This window comes from Leptosomus discolor, chromosome 8 (assembly GCF_034619465.1).
Source record: "Leptosomus discolor isolate bLepDis1 chromosome 8, bLepDis1.hap2, whole genome shotgun sequence".
Lineage (NCBI taxonomy): Eukaryota > Metazoa > Chordata > Aves > Leptosomiformes > Leptosomidae > Leptosomus > Leptosomus discolor.
In genome coordinates, this window is record NC_141398.1 from 16,576,978 (window position 1) to 16,601,199 (window position 24,222).

General features: G+C 41.0%; 2 protein-coding genes across 2 annotated transcripts; both read right to left on the reverse strand.

Moving 5' to 3' along the window:
* Positions 1–7,264: 7,264 nt before the first annotated feature.
* CMBL (carboxymethylenebutenolidase homolog) lies at positions 7,265–12,328 on the reverse strand. The gene is made up of 5 exons (XM_009947160.2): positions 12,072–12,328; positions 11,229–11,336; positions 9,978–10,120; positions 8,452–8,543; positions 7,265–7,444 (listed from the first exon to the last, which is right to left on the reverse strand). Exons 1-5 carry the CDS (start codon positions 12,284–12,286, stop codon positions 7,265–7,267), a joined length of 738 nt encoding a protein of 245 aa, XP_009945462.2. The 5' UTR covers positions 12,287–12,328.
* Positions 12,329–17,083: 4,755 nt separating this feature from the next.
* Positions 17,084–23,920, reverse strand: LOC104353543 (carboxymethylenebutenolidase homolog). Its single transcript, XM_086469525.1, is given in 8 exon segments — positions 17,084–17,263; positions 17,943–18,034; positions 19,563–19,608; positions 19,610–19,646; positions 19,648–19,698; positions 21,415–21,436; positions 21,439–21,521; positions 23,706–23,920. Coding segments are annotated over 8 exon segments (726 nt in total).
* Between the last annotated feature and the right edge of the window lie 302 nt (positions 23,921–24,222).

Sequence of the window (24,222 nt, forward strand, 5' to 3'; positions counted from 1 at the left end):
AACGTTACCCAATGTTCAGACGGGGCTGACTCTTGCCCCATTAAGTCAGGGAGATGGAGGGGAGGCATGGGTACCCACCTGTGACTTTCAGGAAGCACCGTCACTGCCAGTATCTTTCCCCACCTGGACACCACACTTCTGCATGCCCTGCCTTACCATCTGCCTCCTACACCTTTCACTTGCCTGGTTTTTTTTTTACACCAATCTGTCCTCACAGACGGACAAGACTTACTCAACAGATCCTTGGCAAGTAAAGAATGTAAGGTGTACGTGGACTAGTGAAGGTGGCCTTCAAGGGTTAGCCCCAAGGTCTCTTTTCCACTTGTTCACAGTGTCTCTTTTCCTTCTAGTTGAGGTCTTTAAACACTGTACTTTTCCCACAACTGTCTGATTTTCAGCAACCAGCACCAGTTTCTGCTCACTTTAGTGCCCGTCTCCTATACCTTTCCCTTTCACAGCCAACTGTGTGCCCCATCTTCATCCCACCTGGTAACTCTTCACTCCTCGCTTGTTCAAGTTTCACCAAAGACTCCATCTGCCTCCTTCTTCCCTGCCCTACCGGGAAGACCCTAGAGCTGTGCCATCTCTTCCTATTCTGTGGTCTCTGCTGCTGCTCTGCCTGTAGTCATTTGCTATAGGTAGCTGCTTGCAGACTTTTAGTCTGAAAAAGTGAAAAAAGTGCAAGAGTGAGATGTTATGCAGACAGATTATTAGGTCTGGGCCTCAGCAGTATTTCGCAGAGGTAAAAAAGACAGGATTATGTGCACTTTAAACCTGTTGCCAGCCATTGCAGTACAAGCCCAGTTCCACTTGGAAGCCCTTTGGCTATGAATAATGATTTCAAGCTGACATAACCTGTTAAGATTGTTTAAGCAAAGCACTCTGCTGACAAGGCTATGCAGCTTTAGCCTGGCTCAGGCTGAGAGTGAAACAACTTCATGGCTGCTTGCAGCAGCCTCAACAAAGCCAAACACAACAGTGTTGCTCTCTGCCTCGGTGTCACATAGCAAAGTGGCATCAGCAAAGCGTGGGCTGGAAATGAGCAGCAAGAAATAACATTGCTGCAGGGCATTGTTACTTCCATTTTTCTGGCTTAAAGTGATTTTAATGATGTGATTTTATAGCTGCATTAGCAAAGACAGTTCCACCTTTTTTTTTTTTTTAATTTTTCTTCCAGTGTTTCTTATATTCCACTATAAAGAGAGAACATTTCTCTGGTTGTCACATCTGAAAATACAGATGTGATATACATCCTGCATATGTCAGGAATACACCTGAGATGGAGGTGAGCTCTACTTTACCTTGCCCTGTGGAGCCAGAAGTTGAATTCCCCTGTAGTGGATAACAGACATGAGTGAGCCTCCTCCTTTAATTTTGACCCAGGTTATCTCTGTCTCTCCGAAAGAAAAAAAATCTGAGCAAAGTTGAAGTTAAACCAGCTGGATGAGCAAAACAGGGAAAAGCTAGGACAATAACAAGTGCTCGTTCTATTCAAACCATCTGACGGGATCCCCTTAACTTGCACTGCCAGCCTACACTGAGCCGCTAGCTGCTGCACACAGCTACTCACAGCGACAGTCCTACTGACAGGGAGAGCTCTCACGGCTCACTGCTCTCTCAAGCAACATCACAGAGCACTACAAAGGCAGTGTTCACAAACATATATGACAACATGCAAACTACCCCTTCCCCCTGCATCTCTTTCTCCTTGCAAACACCGATGCCTAAAAGTTACCTTCAGCTTTTTGCTCAAAGGAAGCAATACTGTTTTGTCTTTACTGAAGGACTTGGGGTTTTTACTTGTGGTTAGCCACCCATCTGAGGTCTCTTGGCAACTTTCTTAATTTTCTAATGATTCTGGATAAAAAAAGAAAGAACCTTAAAGAAATCTTCAATGGTCTGTAAGATCAACACCTGGAAGGAAAACTAAAGAACAATTTAATAGTGCAGTTAGAATACTTTGCAATCCCCTTAACAAATAACATTATCATAGCTTTGCTGAAGTTCATGACAAACTACAAGCACAGATGCACCAGCTCTTAGTATATCAGCGGCTGGAAGAGAAGGAAAGGAAATGTATTGCCACAGGTGTCACCATCTGCTCCACAGTCTGAAAGGGGAACTTTGTTTAGGAGCTTTATTAGCCCATTCCACTGCTCACTTTCTGAAATTCAACATTCTGTTATGTGCTGGACTTTGATACACTTCACTGACAAAGATGAGAAACAGACAAATAAGTAAAATGCACTGAGGGGGGTTTCTGGAGGCAAAAGAGGAGGCAGGCACCAAAATCCCATCACTCTTCCCATGGGAGCTCTGCAATGAAGTACTCTTCACGGGTCTACCTTTATTTTTTCTAATCTTAAATGAAATTAAGCTAGATTGTTTTGTGTTCCTGTGATAAAACTACCTACTTGACAAATGGTCCCCTCATTACACTTTCTAGAGGCTAACCTACCACTCATCACCTGCTGAGAAAAACAATTAAGATAAAACAGTAACTATCTGATTTAGACACCACAGTGAAAAAAAAACCCACAAAACCAACAAATACTAACTTGACAGAGAGGAATGCAGAAAACAGAGTAGAGTCACAGAGTCATCTTGTTGAATAAAAATCATTGCCATAAAGATTAAACTGAAAACCCATAAAAGAACTCCCACTCAGTGTGTAACAGAAAGTAAGCAAATAAAGAACTAGAAGTTAAGTCTGTGTACTATTAAACCGATTAAAGATATCAGATGCTACCAAAATACTCATGCCAGAGAGCAGAGATCAGGACACAGAATTCAACTTCCAAGAAGGCAGAGGATCCAGTGTTCAGATTCAAGCTGTGGTTTAATATTTTCTTTTATACAACAGACCTCAGTATTCTTGTGAAGAGGAGATTATCAGCAGTGGACAGGATATGTGCTCTTGTTCTTCAGGACTTTGATCTCCCCTGTGTTCTGTTGTCCTGTCTATCTCCAGTCCCTGAAGTTTTCCTCCAGGAGACCTCTTTCGCTTTAGTCCATACAACTGTCTTCACTCAGGCATCAAGGATTCCTTGCATGCGGGCCATGAGCCTTCCTCAGTATAACGCTTTCTTGGTGACTAAAATCCCACTCAATCTACAAAAGGTGACATCAGGGCTCTTCTAGGTTCTCTGTTCCATTTCATCCACATACGGTGTGGTTGCCCCCAATAGGGTCTCAGTTTCCTATATCCCCAGGGTTACCCTCAGCCCATTCCCTCTGCCCTCCTACTCCCCTGCACCTCGGTTGCCTTCCACATTTCCTCAGTCCATTTCCCTCCTGTATCCTCTGACAACCACTACACAAGCGGCTCAGGTTTTCTGTGTGCTGATCCGCCAGCCAGCAACCTAAATGACACAAGGAACTGGTGAATCCAGACCACACTATTTTGGTCAGTGCAGTGAGTCTGTCTTCTTTATGCTGCCCAGATTTTCTAGAAATGTAGAACTATATAGTGCTGAGAACTTCACTGTTTTGTCAGATTCAATTGGAATTGATCAAAGGGCTTTAAAGGTAATAGGAAGGAACTAACAAGACAGCACAATGCCCAGGAGAATAAAAACATCTGCATGAAGTCCCCTGATCAGGCCTTACATATGTCTACTATGTCTACCCTGTTGTTTTCCTGCAGCTGATTTACCTTATATCAAATTTGCTAGGTTTGGTAGAACCAAAAAATACAAACCTGAGTTTGTAATGTCTAACCTATATGTCTATACGTCAGTGCTGTCTAGACACAAAAGATATTCTCAAATGTATGTTCTGAGAATGTGTGTGTGTTTTTTAGCAAAGCAAATGTTAACACTGGCAAAATTCTGAGTCTTCCATCTTAGATGCCACATTTCTACAAAAACAAATACATAATGAAATGCAATACCTGTCCTACAGCAAGCCACTCTGAATTCTCCAAGGACAATGAATTTTGACATAATACTTCTCAGTTTCACAGTCTTCCTCTGTCTCAGGAGAAATTTGGCAAAGCTTAGCCCAATTCCCTCAGACATCTGTTCATTCACATAAAAAAAACAAGCTGGAATATTTTCCCAGCTGAGATACTACCTTCTGAGAAACCAAGGCTCTTTTATTTAAAATCCATGTGAGACAATAGTTGTAGGGAGTTCAATTTCATTGTCTCTGTCTGTTGTCATAGCAACCCAGATAAATTGGGCGTGAAGCCAGAGCTGGGACTTTAATTCACACTTCACAGACTATCTGAACCACATACCCACATTGCTTTCTTACGGGCAGGTTTGTGTGCTGTTATCCTTCCGTCACCCCAGAGCTGCACAGTCACATGCATCAGACGTGCCTGCGCCTGTGAATGGAGGTGTCTGCAGTTCTCCCACGTGAAACTGTTTCTCCTCTATATGCTGAGCCCAGAACCATGTCAGGACTGGCAGGAAGAGCAGAAGTCACTGTCTGGCCCTTCCCTGCATCTGTAGGTCACTGGGAAGCCACACACACCCAACCCTAGAGCAGGATCAGGGAGGGCATCACAGAACTTCTTACCTGCGATGTGGACGGACTATTTTTACCAGTGTGACTCATGGCAGCAATGCCCTGCAGACCTGAAGAGGCTTTCCCTGTGCTGGCTGGACCCACTAAGAACAGGCCCATCTCTCCTGAAATCAAACAGCAAGGAGATGGGAACACGACGTGCAGTGCCCAAACCAGAGAAGAGCACTAATTGCTGGCCAAGGGCATAGGCCAAGAAGCAAAGGAAGCTTTTGCACTTTTACCTCAGAGGCTGCATGAAATCTTTTTGAAAGACAGGAGAGTTTCTTTAACATCAATTCAGTGTGGTGCAGGGAGAATTATTTTCTCATAGGAGATACACGGTGCATTGCAGGAGTGGAAGGAGTGACGTGAAGAAGGGGTTGGAGATGGAGGGACGGCTGAAGAACCACTGTGGGTGTGGGACCTGAGGTGGGACCCACCTGGTGGGAGACTCCGAAGCAGAGGCACTGTGGAGTTCGAAGACATATGTTTAGCTGCAGCTCCATCACAGACCACCTAGGCCTGACCTGGCATGTGCCACTGGCTAGGAGGGAGCCAGAGGGAAAGTGACTGTGTGAGGCAGCTGCCAGGTCTGGCTGGCAGAGGTGACTGCAAAAAGAAAAATATTGTGGCGCAACAGAAAAAAATTGCGAGGCTGCACCTTGAAAGGCAATATTCTGTGAAAGCTGAGGGCTCCCTGGGCTCACATGTATTTCACTAAGGGGAAATTGGGCCGTGTTCAGCACAATATTTTAGCCACATCTATTCCCTCAGCATCACAGTTGCAGGCAAGACCTCACCACATGATTACTGTGAATTAGACTGAGAGGGACCAAAGGAGCTGAAACATAGTGATGTTGCCCTAGTCATTAGGGATGGGCTGTGCCTTACCTATCCTGATATCCAATTAAATCACAGTAGAGAGAAACATGACAATACTGGAAGGATTTGTGGAGGTGAGGAGGGAATGTTTCCATCCAGGTTGGTTTAGATTCAATTCTGCATGAGGGGCAGAGGGTAGGGCAACTGTAAGACCATGAGAGATGACAGGATTTGCATACTGTGTTGCACTTTCCTAGAAAAAAAAGAAGGAGGAGCATCAGAAACTCATCTGGTCTTGGAGCTTCTGATGAAAATACTGTGGAGAAAGAAGCGGAGGACACCGGTGCTTAGTGAAAGAGATGTTATTAAATGTCAGATGATCCTGATGTGGAGGACAGGCAGACAGCACAGCAACAGGCCATTGCAGCTGCATCCATATGTCCGCAAGACTGTCAGAATCCAACAGGAGGCTTACAAAGCAGGGAAACACAGGCGTGCATCTGAGGACAAGAGTAAAGGAACAACACACCCCATAGCAAGGCTAAGGCAGCAGCGTACCTTCCTGCTATCAAGCAACACAGAACTAGTAATAAAAGTATTTGTAAATGCATCAAAAATGAGAGAAGGGCAAAAGGAAAGCACTGGCTATTAGCAGGAAGGAACGAGAGCTACTACAAGCAAGTCTGGTAAAGACTGAAGTGTCCAGACCCATTTGGTTCAACCTTCACAAAAATTAATTTTAACTCTATTCTGCGTGAAATACATTTTATAGCAGAAACAGGAGTACAGGTGTATGGACAGGGAAGGAAAATTAAGCAGAATGACTAGACATGGGCAGGTTTGAAGTTCACCTCAGCAAGTTTAAGCACCCCTGTGAGACCTAAGCCGTGATGTCTGTGACTGCACAGGCAGACGTGCTATGTCCCCGGGGAAGGGAGGACAAACACAGAGGCCAGCCTTTCCATGGAAGAAAGGAAGGCACTGGTAGTGCTTTTAGGCCACTGGTAATGAGTGAAAGATATGAAAACAGATTATCCAGAAGTCAGTTGATAGACATGGAGTAGACAATAAGATGTTAAAGGAAACAACAAGGTGTCAGACAACAAGAAACTCCTGCTCTCCTGCGCTCTGCCCCTACTATACGAGTCTGGAAATGGAAGGAGAAGAGGGATTGGAAGTCTCACTCATACTTTCTTCCTATACTATGTATGTTTGATGGTAGTCTTCTGTTCTTACTTGTTCTTTCTCTTCTGAGTTTTCCTGCTCTTCACAGTCTCTTTGTGTCCTACCCTCTTCCCGCTTGTTCAGGTCCTTCTTCTCTGGTCCTCCATGTTCCTTCTAATCTCCTCCAGTCATGGTTCCCAACTTTTTGCAGTTCCCTTTCAGTCTGCATATATTTCTTCCCATTGTCCTTCCCCTTCCCTCTTTCTAGCTCTGTTTCTATGAATTCTGAATAGGATATTCTGTCTCCAAGAAAAAGTCCCAGCCTTCCAAACCAGAACTATATTTGCCTCAAAGCTGAAAATCTCACAGATGAAAATCTCACAGCTCAACAACTCTAAATATGACTTTTAGGAAAGCATTTCTCAAGTGTGGGCATAGTTTCAGTGATTTTTTATCACATCAACCGCAATATAAATCACAGAATCACAGAATAAATAAAACAGTGAAATTTTCAGATTCTAGAAAATATCCCACATGAGATTCTAATAATTTTGATATACAAGATCAAATTTTAAAATCTCTTTTATATTTACAGCTTTCAGCAGTTGAAAAGACATTTCTTAGCATGTACTTAGAAAATAAGTGCAAATAAGTAGTGTTATTGCAAAAAAAATTTTGATGGTTTTAAAAACATTTTAATCAATATAGTCTGAATTATTTTCTGATTTCCTACAATGACTGATTTATTTATGGGCATTTATCTATGCTAAAGATATTTATTCAGCCAGTTGATCATATCCCTTCTTCCTTCCTCAATATAAGGTTTATCTTGAGGATTGATATCGTCTCTTTTGCGATGTACAAAGCCATGCGTCTGTCCAGGGTAAATTTTAATTTCATAATCAACTTTACAGTTTTGTTTAAGCCTCTGCTCCAGTAGGGTGACCTGTAACACAGAATGTTCCATGTTGGCTGAGTATGGAGTTAACATGTTATGTATTTACAGCCCACAAATCGTCCTGTTTTTTTACTTTTCTGGGAGACAGACACAGTGTGTCTTTGCCACCATTTTCTCTTCTACTAATTTTATACCTAAACGCATTTCTGTCACTGCACTTTCTTTATTTAACTAGGCTTTTTTCTCCAGTAAAATAATAGCATGTGACTGTATAAAACTGCCAAAAATTATATGGGTGACTGTAATAATACCTGTAAAGGTAAAAACAGCTATCGCTCAGCATCATGAGAAGATTAGTATGTAGTGATTACTGTACAAGTTACTGATGATAGACATCACAAAAAAAAGGGGGGGCAAAATTTTGAATGAATTTGAAATTGCAGGAGGAGAGGCACAGATACAAAATTGGCAGTTCAAAGCTACTGGCATTTTTGGCAGGAAAATTAAAGCCAACACCACTCAAAAGCCTGTCTTCCTCTTTGATCCCCCTGGTAGATAGTCATCTTTCTCCAGTCATTCTCCACCTGGGCTCCCCAGGAAGGCTGTTGACAGAGCACCAGAAAGGAACAGCTCTGCAGGACAGTGGGGGAAGGAAAAGGATAGTCACAGGATTTTTTAAGTCTCCTGCAACTAGTGATTCCACCGGTATAGGTGTGGGACTTTCTGCTCATTTTACGCAACATCGAGATGATTACAAAGGGTCTCCTATCTTAAACCTGACAGAAATCTTCCTTTGAATTCTTGTCCTTTTCCTCCTAGGAACTCTCATATATATATCATCCATATTTTGCAACAGAAACAGAAAACTTCTTTAGTGTCACTCTAAAACTTTTTGATTTGGGGATAAATATAAATTTGTGTAAAACTACTGTAAGAGTTAGTGAAAGAGGAAGAAAAATGCAAATTAGCTAGCTACTTTCTCTTAATTATATATCAAGTTACAAAACGAGCACGAAAAGCATTAAAAAGACAAGTATGTCTGATGGGAATCTCACCTGCTCCAATGGGATGTGGTCATCCTTTTCAGCAAAAATGAAGAAGGTGGGATGAAGCAAATTAGATCTGTCTTCAAAGAATCTGATCACTCCTAAGGAAGGAGAGGCATACACAATGAGTTATGCTGCTTAAAGCACTTGAATCAGTACCAAAGCTACACAATCAAAACAAAAGACATTCTGATCAGCTACAGCTGATTAGTTTGTAATGGAATTAAACATGTTTTGCTTCAAAGTCCCTTTTGTTGTGAGAATTTCCTGTGATTTGGGCTGTCATTAAAGATAGAAAGGCCAGCTCTGTCTGAAAAAGTCAGAGAAGAATTGTTACATTTGCCATGTTCTTGTGGTTTTCTTTGGGCATCTGCTTCTGACCACTGTCAGTGAAAGATGAACACTTTAGAGCTGCTTGCCTCTAGCATGGCCTTTTTAAAGATAATTGTAAATATTCATCATTCCAGATAGGTGGCTAGGATTTCAGTGTACATATATTTACACTGATACAAATTCATAACCAATTGATATTGTAATTTTGACTCTTCAAATATATTTGAATTTAATTAACAGTAAAACTAACTAGCTACCACCCTGGCCATTCTTTTCATTATTGAAATTATTACAACAGAAAAGTAAAAAAAATAGCAAGTAGCATTGTTGAATTGACTCAGCTGACCTGCAAAGCAGTGCAGCAAAATAGTCTGCATAAAATTTCTTGAAAAATACCTTCAAATTCTTTCACCCTCAACGAATATAAATTGCTCTGGGTTACAGAGAGGTACAGAGGTTTATAACAAAAATATTATAGGTAGCATAAATACTTTAAGAATGGAAGTGTGAGAGCGCAAGGGTTAAAACAGAGAGTTAAAAAATGGTTCATGTTAGTAACATGGGACCACTGCCAGCAGTAACACTGAGGAATAAGTTGTTCATGTCATGGCCTGAAGGTCTGTGCAGCCCTGGCCCAGATGACTCATCATCAGAAGACCCTGCGCTCTAACAGGACAGCCAAAAGGCTGCAGTCTGTCACTACTGCCGTGTCTTTCCCTGTTAGCCAACAGGGGAACAGAGCACAGACGTGTGTCAAACAGGTTTTCCAAACAATGAAAAGCAGACAGGGGGCAGGAACCTGTCCTGACTTATGCAGATCGAGGTAAACAAGATACTAGCAAAGATCCACCTCATAGTAACTGCTGGATCCTAAAAGATATAAAACATGTGCCCAGAAACCATTTGGCATCACCAGCCAAGAGGAACCTGAGCCATGAAGAGGCCTAGGCATTCAGTGTCCTTTGCAGGCTTTGTTGCACAGAATCGATCCTGGCCAGGCCACTTGAATACATAGATCTTGCTGGTTATGATTAAGTGCAAAAATGTGAGTGTGGAAAATCAAATTGTTTATAGATTCTGTATAATAAAATTGCCTTCTTCCATAAGATGCCATGCTGAATTTTGTTACAGTAGAAATCCTACAAAGTAAGTTCCTGCACCGGTCATGTCTGCTCAGAACGTAATAGGTATTTCAGACTTACCATAGAGGGACACCCCCGTCTTTAAATGAGGATTTTTCAGCATAAGATGTTGTACTGCTGCTCCACCCCAGCAAAACCCAATGACACCAATCTTCTTTGCTCCACATTGTTCCCTTAGATACTTCAGGATGACATCAACTTCTCTGAGACATGTAAACGAAAGTGAATTAAGGCTCTAGCTCCATTCCCCTGGCCTCCAAGGTGGCTGCTGCTCAGAGACTGCCTGGGCAGCGGTCTGCTTATGGGAGGTGGTGAGCGACTGTCTTTGCATCACTCCTGGTTTCCCTCTTTCGTTCACTTATCAAACTGTCTTTATCTCAACCCACAAGTTTTCTTGCTTTTTTCCTCCTATTCTTTCCCCTGTCCCTCTTGAGGGGGAGCAAGTCAGCGGCGGTATAGGTGCTTGGCTGTCGGCTGGGGTCAACCCACAACACTAGTTTACTATTATTAATTTCTAAAATACAAGAGAAACTGCACGGAAGAAGGCAATGGAGCAAATCAGTCTTCCTAGATCACTGTTAATAGAACCTAAGGGGATTTTATAAATGGCAGCCCAATTAATTTCACAAATGGCAACAGTTGTCTTATAGGCTAACCAATAAAAGTTTAAGAGACACACAGCCAGTCAAGAGCATCCCATTATCACCAATGTGACTATACATAAACTACCTCTCATTAGAGAGACAAATATTTTATGAAACTGTGGAAGTAAATTCGAAATTGTTGCTTCAAAATCAGCAGTAACATTGTGCAATCAAGCTACGTGTCAGATAAAAATGGGATAAATAGAGCTATAAGAATGGGAAAAGTAGCATGCTTTGAACTAGCTGGGATCTGATGGGGAGCAGGACCAATGTGCCCCAGTTAAATAGTGTTTGGTGACTACTTTTGCACTGTCTGAAATCTATGGAAGTTGTGCCTGCCTGCAGGTACTAAATCAAACTGAAGTGGAAGGAGCAAGCTGCATTTTCTAGCCTTTGCTGGTTCTTTTGAGTCATTCACCTCACTTCTACTGTCTGCAGAGGTAAACAGTGGGCACTTTTATTCTTGTTCAAAGCTCTACTTTTCTCTGAAAAGGATCCCTCACATAACCGTGAGCTTGGCCCACAAACTGCATGAAATTTCTGTTCGTGGACAACTAGCTGTATTTGACCCATTGATAATTTATAATCTAATCCTGCATCTTTGCTGAGGCAAAAATTCCTATGAAAGAAGGATGTCCACTCGCTGGACAAGGAACAACAGTTGTACTTGTCTATTTTGCCGGCATTTCGGGTTTTCAGCCAGTCATTGAAAGACGCCCAGTCATTAGAAGGTTTCCAAGCTTCTTGTCCCACAAAAAAATCTGGGCAGATGGCTCTGCAAAAAAAAAAAAAGAAAATATTTTATGACCATGAAATAATACTTAGAAAGAATTAAAGGGAAGTCCATGTGGACTATACAACAAATTCATCTTGTTGAATAGGCATAGAATTTAATCTACATCAAAGCACTATACAAGCAAACCTCATTATTTTTCAATGTCTAATAAGTAGACATAGCATAACTTCCAGATCCATTTTGCCCTGTTAAAATTCATTAATTAATTTGACAAATCGTTAACTGCAATTGAAAATCCTTACTGGTTTCCCATCAAACAACAAAAAAAAACCAACCCACATTACAATTTACACGGTACGTACATTTGGACTAGAAGGAATACTAACCCAGTAATACAGGAAAGAAGATACACAATATGCTTTTCACATATTTGAGAACTTGTTTCTTCTTTCACACAAGCCGGTACACTTTACCTTCACAGAATGACTTTTAGCTTCTCTGGAATTTTTATCGTAGCAGTGAGGTGGCACAGATGCTACGTCAGGAGGGAGGAAGCAGGCTGCTTCGACCTCATGGAGGATAAAAGATGCAAAATAAGATTTTTCTCTGTTTCCCCTCTCTTCTTCTGTGCTTGCCTACTATCTCATTACGGCAGGACTAGTCAACTATGTTAGAATTCTTACACTGTTTTAACAACAGGAAACTCTTTAGAGAAGCATGTAAGGAAAGCCTATTTTTGTTCAAAGACACTTTGAAAACAGCAGTATTTCTTACACGTATCCATTAGTGGCAAGCATATCAGCCATGTATCTGGTGTTTGGGAGTTGCCACCCAAATATATCATGAATCACAATCACAGCTTTATCTGCGCTGGCAGGTGGTTTGCAAACATACGCCTTGATGTGCTCAACCTGCACTTCTTGCCCACGGCCTCCGTAGTCAAACCTGTCTCCAATGTCACACGGGCAGGGCCTCGATTCATTAGCCATGTGTGATACTAAAGAACAAAAAATATTCAGTTGTGAATACCACAGTGTGCCATACTGACAAAGATCAAAACACAGCGGTATCCTAGACTGCCAAATTTTTGAATCATTACAGCAATATTGTGAACATGCTGATTACTGTTAGCTTGAAAATGCAACGTTAGTCAATAAGCCCACTGGGTTGTTTTTTATAAATAATAATATTGTTAGAGTTACTTATGTTACGAACTTTTCAGCAGGGACCTGCTACATAACTAGGACTTCCATGCCCTTCAGTAAGTAATACGTTAAAAATAAAGTTATGACCAACCAGCCAGGCAATCATCACAAATTATTTAAATAGCAATGAAGCCAGTTTTTTCAGTCTTCATCATGTCTACACCCTTGTCAGGAATGCATAACTTTCTTTGGTATAGACTGTAAAGGCTTAATACAGGACTTAGCATTCTGAAGAAAAAAAACCCCACAGCTACAGTGTAGAAAGATATAATTACACTTAGATTAAATGTGATCTTTTCCTCCAGAAACTTAAAATATTCCATAGCTGACTTTTTCAGTGTCAAGAAATCCTTTTTTTAAACCAGCTTTATCCTCAGGTGTTGCAGACTTTTGAAGGACAATACTTAAGGAAGGTGCCAAGAAAAATACACCAGTGAAAGCCAGAGTTAATTTAATATTAAATAAGTAATGCATTCAAATGCCAAGATAGGAAAAAAGAGAACTGAAGATAAGGAAAAGTTCCTGAAGTTGAGCCAAATGTTTTATCAGGAAAGCAACAGTAGAGTATGGTTAATTTTTTACAAACCATTGCTTAAATGAAAATAAACAAGTAATTTGCAAAGGTCAAAAAATGCCAGCAGAATTAACACAGATTTATGTAGGTCCTTGATCTCAAGTTAATGATTTTATGCCACTGACCTTAGGTTAACCAGCTGGGTGAAATGATTTCATATTGCTGCAAAATGACCCAAATAACTTATTTGAATATGCACAGAGTGTCTCCAAGAGCACAGAGTGAATTTAGATAAAGCTTTCCACAGATCAATTGTGTGTACTATCTAAGAAAAAATTGCTAGTACAGAAAAAGCAAGGATGTTCAAACTTGACTATGCCAGATATACTCACAGAGGGAAATGGGAAAAAGCAGATTACTGAACAAGTCCCTGCAGCTCTTTCACTTTCAAGACTCTCATGAGTCCTCCTCCTGTGAGGTCTTCCTCACTTCAGGAGGGAAAAATGAAAGGTTTCTGAACCACCATTTCAAACAATTAAGGAAGAAAGTAGCCCCCTGATAGCATTTAAATGAGCATGCACTCTTTTAAAAAGCACGCAGATAAAATGAAAGTCCCCAACATGCTGAGTCAGACCTCAGCATGCACTTGTTTTACATTTCTCAGGAGGAAAAGCCATGAAATTTAAAAAAGAAACCAAACAAAACCCACACATACCTGTAGCACAGCAAGCGTGTGAGATAGTGGAGGCAAGTCACAAGAGCTCAGCGTGGATGGTTACCACTGAACGTGATCCCAGAAGTGCTAACTCATAAAATGAAAGGGGGGAGCGCAAGGATCAGGTTTCTTCAAACAAGAGTTACGTAAGTTACTGCCTTTATCTTTGCGTATGGCAGTCACAAAGTTAAAAGTTCATCTTTTTAAAGCCACTAACTTCATTGCTAGTGTGGGCAGGGTGTGCTACTGTCAGGAGTACTGCTATAGCTGAGTACCAAACCTTCCTTTTAGCTGACACAAAATAGTATTGAGCACCGGAGGTCTTTTCTTTACAGCTTAGGAAACATGTTGACTTGCTGAGCAATTCATTTAGACAAAGCTGCTTTTTTTTTTTAAGGGTTGGCGTAGTATCACTTTTAAACATTACATTCCCATTATTAGTATTTCCCTAGACTACTCATCCATTGGTAAAAGACACATCTGAAGTCAGCAGCGGGGTGAGGTAGCAAAGAAGAGACATCGTTTCAAAGCTCTATACAAGACAAAGTTTACATACTATAGGAAAAATATTTTCTCTTTCAGAGTGAAAATAACTAACACATAAAAAGGTAACAGTTTTGTAGGTTGCTGTACAGATCACTATAGTAAGTGTTTAAAATGCTGACGTATTTTTATCCTATCACAGGGCATTTTATACATTTTTTTTTACTTTTGAATTAAAATGATTGCCTGATCTTTGTATCCCTCCCATTCTCCTGATTTTCTTTTTATTGATTAGGATTATTCTTTAAAGAGCTTTATGTAAGGATATTAGCCATCCAAAATGCTCAGAGGCACATCTAAAAAGTAGCACTAAATGCATATGTCAATCTACCATATTTTTGCCTTAGGAAAGCGACGAGTCTTACAATTTAGACCTCATATATCAGCTGTTTTCCTGTATTCTAAATAACTTTGTCAATGCTATTTATTTACTATTTCTAAAATGAAGTCAAACAAAATTTAAAAAAAAGCCTACCAAAGAACTCCAGAGTGAAGTCATAAGGTTCAAAACCCAACCCTTTTGTTTTGGTTTGTTTTTTTGGCTTTTCCCACTTGTATACTACAAACAACAAATTACAGCACACAGGGAGCTTAGATACACCATACCAACTTCAAAGAACAGTAGTAAAATAAATGTAAGAAAAATTGGCAGTTTAAACCATTCCTAGAAAAAAGAAATTACATCAATGCTCGCAGAACCTTCTCTCCACTAGAGTTGCTTAACCACATTTCCACTCCCTCAGTCATAGCAACGTGGCTCCAGAAATTCTTCTTTATACCTAAGACTATTCCTCTTCACCTTAATATTAATTAAATAATTAAAATTAATATCACCTTAAATATAAATGGCTTTTAATTTGATTTCCTGTTGTTTCATGTTCCTTGATAGGCAATCCATGCAGTTTACTTAGAATTCAAAACTTAATTCAACACATTCATGAGCTCTGCACGTGCAGTTGTTTGCACTCCGTGCTGTAAACACATACCTCTTTTGGATCTCGCATTCCAGCCCTTACTCAGTGATGTACAGTTTTATCACGAAAAACTTTGGCTGTACCTGCGGTAACTCTCCAGCTACCTGTGCACTTCAAACGAATGCTGCATCCCAGTTCCTCGTTTTCTTTTTGCTTAGTCATGGTGTTGGTGTCACAGCACACAGGCTGTTTCAGTATTTGTGAATGACTGCTGTTCGCTAAATATATGACCTGCTCGTTCTCTTGCACGTTAGCTAACCTTCCAACGCTAATGGCACTCCAGTAATGTGGAGTTATCCAGGTTTTACACTGGGGTGATCAAGGTACAATAAACATCCAGACCTCTACCTTCTTCTCATGGAAAAATGTGTTAGGAGAGCTGTATCACCCAGGTAACAGCTGGATTAATAAATTACACATGGATGGTATCATATGAAAAGCAACAGTTCATCAGCAGTCGCAGCCCAGAATTCTCTGAAGACCTCCCCATGGGAAAGACAGGGGGCCACTAGCGGCATGTAAAGGAAGAAAACATGGATGGGAAAAAGCAAAAGAAATTAAATCCCATTGAGAAAGAGATGGTTAATTAATACTGTTAATCATTTTTACATGAGGCACACCACAATGTATATTTTTCTGACAGTATATTTAATTTGAGAGATTGTCATTAGCGAAATTAAGACTTTTCTAAATTAAATTTTCTCCCCATTGAATCGCATAGCAGTCTTTATCAGTAGCACTGAGGAGGTGAAAAGTGACATCCATTCTTTTTTTTTTTTCCTTACAACTTTGGAAGTACCAGCACCCAGTGAAGATACAAGGCAGCTGCTTTCACAGGAACGAACGACACAAGCCTTTCTCCCCATGAGGCATAATTAAACCATGGAAGTCACTGTCACAGGGTGCACAAGAGGTCAGCATTTCAAGCAGGTTCAAAGAGGGACTGGCAAATCCACAAAGGCTAGGTCCATCCATGGCCATTCCACACACCGCTCCAGTGGCACCATCCCGCTCAGGAATCCCCTGAGCAGCTGGCTGCCAGGATGCGGAGAGGGGAAATTCCCCACACAGCCGCTGCTGGCCCCTGACGGAGGCTGGGTGCTGAGACAGATGCAATCTTGAGCTGACGCAACACAGAGATTTTTGTCGTATCATCAATGGAAACAAGATACGTTATGCAAAAACATGTAACATTTCTTCTTTAAGCAGCAACCGTGGTTATAAGCTACACATCAAAATGCCCTGTCTGCAAATTGCGTTGTACTTCTGAACTCCTAAACTGACTAGGAAATCATCTACAGAGTTTCACAGAACCAAAGGTATCTGAGAAAGTAGTATCCCTTCTGATAACCTTAGCCACAAATTTTGAAGCAAGATACACCCATTTACATCACCTGTTAAATACAGATCTGCTACCAGGGCACAAGTCAAAAAAGCCTAGTCTCTCAAAACGAGCTTCACCAAACAATGTATTTGTGTCCCCAAATTCTGGACTTGTGATTTATGTAGAACTTAGATGAATAGTGGCCACAATACCCAAATAGATTAATTTACCATTAGTTTAACTTATTTCAAGCATTAAGATAAATCTCAAGGAGCTGGAGAACATTTCACAGCATATTAAAACATGACACTGCTAGGTGAGATCTAAGACTTCTACAAAGGAACATAATATGAAAGCATCAATTAGAATCTACTGACAAAATCAGCTAAAATATTCTGTTTGCTTGTTTCTATTTCAACAAAATCTGCCCCCAATTTTCTAAAATGTGCTATCAAAAATCTCCTCAGTGTGTTACAAAATTGCGTTGCAAATTAAGTTGCTTGCTCTTCTATTAAATGTATTTATCCAGCCCATTGATCATATCTTTTCTTCCTTCCTCTATATAAGGCTTGTCTTGAGGACTGATATCTTCCCTTCTGCGATGTACAAAACCATGAGTTTGTCCAGGATAAATTTTAACTTCATAATCGACTTTACAATTTTTCTTTAGCTTCCGCTCCAGCAGGGTGACCTGCAATACAGAACACAGTAGGAGCTATATTAATATAGCCATATTCCATGCTGCCACTCCTCGTCTTATTCATAACTCAACTCCCTAATTTATTGTTCAGGCTAGACACTAATAACCAAGCTCCATATGGGCAAAACAAAAAGTAAAATTATATAAAGAAAAGACACCTTTGCAGTAAGGGTCTAGAAAATATGTTGGAATATAAAGGCAGGTCCAACCATCTGCAAAGATATGGATATAACAAAGGTATTTCCTATATGTGAAATATATGACAATGCTAACTACACCACAACTGAGCAAAAAGCTTCTAACCGACACCTATGGATGCAGTTTGGCATATTCTACATGGTTCACAGGTTCCTAGGACCAACAGAAAACAGCGTCATACAGCAAAGGACAGCTCCCTGAGTAGCGTGCTCCAAAACAGCAATGGGGTTTTGACAAAACTTTGTTAGCTGGGTTACTAGCCATACTTTTACAAAAGAAAGAGACATAAGGAAAAAACCCAACCCTAGCTTTCACTCTTTGCCTAGGCTACATTAGCCCTTCTATGTCTAACTCCATTTTTCTGCTTATTTTTTGATCTTCAAGTACTATTATGAGGCTGAGTTTTGACTCTAAATTCAGGATGGAAATTTAAACATGAAGAAATGAAAGATGATGGAGGTTATTAGCATACTTGATGAAGGAGAATGAAGTAATCTTTTTCAGCAAAAACTAAAAATGTAGTGTTCAGGAGATCGGATGTATCATCAGAATCCTTGATTAGTCCTAGAAAACATTAAAAAACAGACAAAAAAAACCTCTTAATTGACTTTTAAGATGAAATCCAGATTCAAATACAGTACTCTGCTTCTGCAGTGAAAACTTCTCATGTCTCATGCAGTATGTAGCCACATGCACTAGCTTTACTTTCAAGCTACTGTAGCCATGGCTCCTAGAAGAATGCCTTCCTAGATTAAAATTCTATGTAAGCCAGTTTCTCAAGATACAGCCTGAATATCTGAATTAATAAGACTTGAAAGATGCCTTCTGTGCATACAAGCTTGAGTTCTTTTGAACTGACTGGGAGAGGCAATGCTTTAGTAATGTCCTAGGTTACAGTGTAAAATGTGCCAAAAGGAAAAAAAAAAAAAGTATTCTATTACCATCTTCAGGAGCTGTTGAGACCAGGCGGGGCGGTGCTCCCTGCCTCCCCCCTCTGGACTATCTTCTGTTAACGGGCACAACAATGCCTTATCACCTGACCCATCGATAACTCTCTCCTGGACTATCTCCTGTTAATGGCCCATCAAGGAACTGCCTCACGACTCCCCATCCCATGGTGAGACGCTCCGCCCGGGGGGAAGGAGCCAAGCAGTCCATGCTAAATAAAAACTGAGATCTCGAACACCCTAGCAGCCTTCTTCCACTGGATTCCCAGAGGAGTTTTTCCCCTCACTGGAGTTCCAGAGGACAAGAGCTACCTACCTACCAGTGGACCTTCGGAGGAAGACCAGACCCTTTTACAAGATCGCTGCTTCAACAGAACTACATCCATCGCTTCAGGAGGACTGCAGCCACCATCTTATCGGACTGCTACTGCCACCCTAACAGGGTGTCAGGTTGTATTTCTGACTCTGTCAGTGTAAACCAGTGGGTTGTTTGTTTTTCCTGCTTTGTGTTATATATATATATAGTAAAGAACTGTTATTCCTATTCCCCATATCTTTGCCTGAAGGCCCCTTAATTTCAAAATTATAATAATTTGGAGGGAAGGGGGTTGCATTTTCCATTTCAAGGGAGGCTCCTGCCTTCCTCCACAGACACCTGTCTTTCAAACCAAGACAGTAAGTAGTCCAAAATTTACATTGAGAATGCTAGTAAATGGCAGCTTAGCTATCCCAGCTTCTTCAGCAGAGCACGAAAGGAAAGCTGGTGTTAAAATAACCACAACCTAACTTTACAGAGTAGCTAGAGCAAAAATAACACCCTCTGCTCCTGGGTGAAGTTCTAGCTCTGCAGCATGCCGAGCAGTAGTAAACAGGAAAAGGGAGCTAAATTGGGAAGGTGACTGAAGGACACATATGTCTGTCCAGACTTCAAATACAGACATGGCTGCTATGATCCATTCTGAAACTGGGAACAAATATCCTCACCAACATCTTCTTTGCACAACATCCAACCTACTCTGCTGAAAATATCTCTCTTCATCAGCTGACAGCCTGATTTGAAGAAATAGTGCAAGATCAAGTACTTAAGCTACACAATATACATACGCATGTGTACCTGCTTGTATTACATCCTTGTATTTACCTACCATAGAGAGACGCACCTGCCTTTAACTCTGGATATGTCATCATCAGTGTGACATACATCAATACCACCCCAGCAAAACCCCAAATTTCTTTGCAGCACACTGTTCCTTTAGATATTTCAGGGCAGCATCAGTTTCTCTGGAACATATAAGCAAATGCAAATTAACCACCCATAGTAAAGCCAGTATTTGAAAATATGAAAAGAAAATATATGTGTCCCTATATCATGCTCCTACTGTATTTTCCTTCACATGCTCTAAATAAATCATTATTTCAGACAAATATTAGGGGTTGCTAATCTGGAATCATCAGAAAAAGAAAAAAAAAAAAAAGAACTGAATAGATTAAATAAAAACGCAACACGAATAATATACATCAAAGGAAACCTAAAGGGATGGAAAGTAGATGATTGATTGAACACCTACCTAAGAGTTAAAAAAGCTTAAAATTCTCTGAGAAGCTGGATTAATTTTTGCTTGCAAATGTAGATAGAAGAACCAAACAAAAACCCCTCCAGAGAATACTATTTGTTAGACAGTCAAAACACTGACAATAACTGTAAGTTAGCATCTTGAGATATTTGCTGCAGGAAAGCCAACGTAACAAACACAGTAGCTGTTTTCAGAATTTACAATGTAGCTTGAAATACACCTTGCCCAGATGCTGTATTCTGAGAACACCTATCTACCCCTGAAGCAGGTGTCGCCATGCAGAGGCAGTAAAGAGAAAGTATTGATGGGAGAGAGGTAGCAGTTAAGCTTTTTATATCATCTCAAGACTATATTTTTGGCCCCAGTTCCTCACCCCCTGGGGCAGGCAAGCTATATACGCCATCGATACGTCAGCCTCGCAAATACCACATTATCTGCCAACACACAAACACACACAGAATCAAATTAAGTGCCAAAAAATTTTCTCCACTGGAGCTCACACTCCTGTCATTGCCTGTAAGAAATGTCAGACAGAGTCCAACCCTTCCTTCCCATTGCAGCAGAGAGGGGACACATTCCAAACTAAAAAGTTTCCACAACAACTGACCCCTCTGAGACAGGAGCTCTCTGGAAATGATTCAGTTATGACTCCCATAACCTTCTCACCAAATACCTCAGCCTAGCAACCGTCAACGTAGTTACTCCCAACAGTCCAAGAAAGATATTTGCTCTCCCAGGAAGTCAATTAGTTTGGTCTCTAATTAGTCTGGCCCCTTCTCAGTATTGTCTTGCCAACAGCTTCCTCCTGCGTTATTAAGGCAGCACAGCACCTCTGCTAGTGACAGCTCTTTGCTGGTAAATGCCTGGGCAGCATTGCACACGGGAGGGGAAGACATGATCATCCTCTTGGCACCCAGCACCCTGTCCCCTAGGGAGCCACCAGCCCTCCCTGTGCCCTGACAACAGACGATCCAGCCATCAGCTACCTGGGGCCAGTTACACCATGCTGGGCAAGTACTACGGCACAATCAAAAATCCTTTTCTTCATACACGACATCTTAAAGTATCAGCCTGTTACACTTGGTGAGACTCAAGATGAGAATTACGCTTTCTCACTGCTTGTGTCACCGGTCATTTTTAAACCATGCTTTTTGAGGCAGAGAAAGCAACTAGCTCTCTATGTTATCAACATCATGATGACAAAACTCTTCACTAAGCTACTACTGAGACAGTTGTCCTTGAACTCTGTTCAGAGCAAAATAAAAGGTCACTGATTCCATCCACTTCTAAGGAGTCATTGAAAAAGGCCACATTCACTGGTGGATTAGCTGCATCTAATCTGAAAAAAAAAAAAAAAACAACAACAAAAAAGCAGTATCTGACAGCAGCAGGCAATGTGATATCCAGCTCCCTGACATCTTACTTGTTTATTTTCCTGGCATCTGAGTTTTCAGCCAATCATCGAACTTGGACCAGGCATCAGAAGGCTTCCAAGCTTCTCTTTCTGCAAAAAAGTCTGGGCAGATGGCTCTGCACACACAGACACATACAAGAAAACCAAAATTGAATGAATTAATCAAACACTGAGGTTTTTTGGCACTTCATAGCATGGAAAGTTTCTATCCAGGCATAATTTTGCTTTGAATTTTTTTTTTCCCTGAGAAAGTAATGTTTTTAAATATCATTGTCAACTATTCTGCAGAAATGCCTATGAGCTTTGGAAAACATTTATAGGTACCTATATAGGCTTTTTTCAATGACTGAACCACATAATACAATTTGTCATACAAATCTGGAAATTATGAATATTTTTATCCCTAATATTTTAACCGTTTTGAGTACATAATTTGAAACTCCACACAGCAAAACAACATATTATCTTGTAAAAGGTGATCAAACTAGGTCCTGATTACAACAATTTTAAATTTTGCACACAACATAATACCATTTAACATAAATCCATCATTAATGGGTTCCATTTAAACAAAGACAATTACATAAAGTAGTTATTTACTACAGAGCACATCATGAGGCTTACCCGTGAGCTAGGAAAAGAAACCAAACACCTGATGGACTGAGGTCATCAAAGAACAAGTGAAGGGAAGACACGTGGGAAGAAAAGGAGTGCTTTCTGCGGACATCATTTGGTGACTGTAAAAAGGGCAGTACAGTAAGAGTCCCCTCAGTACTAAAGAGTTCCTGCATCATGGGGGTGCCAAGCCCTGGCTCAGGAAGACCTCTGCAGAAATGTGCTGCATGACCAGCAGCAGAGTTGTGATGGTGCAGTCACTAGTGGGTAATATAGTCTCCTCAAGCAGGAGGAAACAAGAAGGGACTCTGGAAGCTGCCACCACTAGGTCACCCCCAGACGCTGCTGTGTGCTCTCCCACAATGGGATCCCTGGGAAACTGCAATCATCTTTCACTTATTAAATGCCTTTGGCTCTCTCCTTCCTCAGACACACCATATGTAGCTCAATGACCATGGTGAAATGATTGGATCAGTTTGGCCTAAAGCAGCCCAAAGTATTACAAGAAGAAGTATGACACGGCACAAATCACAGGGGAAAATTACAGGAAGTAAAGTAGCGTGGAGAAATACCAGTTCATCAGACACTGGGTACTTTGGACTGAGCAGACTCATACTGCAGTAAGGAAGCACACTCTCACACTAGTGAGTTGCCAGTATCCTGCACAGCATGAAATGTGTACGTCCGCTGTCATGTTGAGAGTGATTGCATTTGGTCACAAGACAAGTTACTTCCAATCATGGAGCAGAACAGGGGATGTTAAATCCTCAGGAAAGACAGCAGCAAGGAGTGGACTACGGACCAATTCATTGTTCCAGTATAACAGAAAACCCTAATCCTCACAAAGGTACTATCTTTATCTCTCGGAAACACAGAGCTCCTTTCAGCTCCACAGACAGATCTCAGCCACATGACAACTGTCTGCTGACATCTCACTTCTTTCATACTCCACGGGCTGAGAGCATTAAAGGCACCACCTCTCAAAATTAGACCACTACAGAATTAGGTGGAGGTTTGCTTTTTGGAACTGCAGGCCAGTCCCAACCCTATACGAATGTTTGTAATGTATACTACAACTGGCACCATATCCAGTTATTGCAAGGCGTTGCTGCATTTTGGAATTTAACTGCTGTAGGGCACTGAGAACGAGTGTGAAAGATTTGCAGGGCGGAAGGGGATTGTATTTAACACCGCGTGTGTGCATATGAATCATTCCTATGCATATATTCAGTGTGCATATTCAATAGTATGTTCAAAATACATGACATTCACTCATATTTCTGCTGATGACAATTTTTTTAAATCCCATCATATAATTTAGCTTGAATGACTGTTTATTTTTAAAAAAAAGACTTCTAAAAACAGAATACACACTTCTGTTTCAGAACACACTGTTTTTTAAAGCCATCTTACATTGCTGGGAAAATTATCAGAATCACTTTTTACTACACTGTGTTTTCAATATTCTACGCATTCTATGTGTGCAGTCACTCCTGTAACAGCAAAGTACGAAGGAAGCATGCTGTACTCTGCACCGTTTCGCAGCAATGTGGTTTTGTATCATGGAAATATACCACTCAAACTGCCCTGGCAATAGTTTCTTCTCATATATGGGAATAACAGTTCTAACGCAAGGCTAGAAATCGTAACGAGAGGGATTTCTTTGAGAAGAAAAGATTTCTCACATGTGTCCATTAGCTGCAAGCATATCAGCCATGTATCTGGTGTTTGGGAGTTGCCACCCAAATATATCATGAATCACAATCACAGCTTTGTCTGCGCTGGCAGGTGGTTTGCAAACATACGCCTTGATGTGCTCAACCTGCACTTCCCGCCCACAGCCCTCACAGTCAAACCCATCTCCAATACCACACAGGCAGGTCCTCGATTCATTAGCCATCTAGGAATCTGCAGGAAAGCAAAAAGGACAAACAGCAATATAATTTATTTGCAGTAACAACTGTGATTATGGGTCATAATCTTCATGTAGTCCCCACAGTCCCTTCCAGACACCTAGTAATACCCACTTGATACTGCAAAGCTAGAAGGGAAAGCTCCAGGTGTTTCTTGTAAACAGGCTCTTGACACCAGCCTTCTCTGGGTGCCATAAATATTCACAAAGGCCAGCTCAGTCAGCATAACCCAGGAGCGCAGCAAGGCCAGGAGAAGGGCTCGCGTCAGCCCACGACTCCTAGCTTTGTG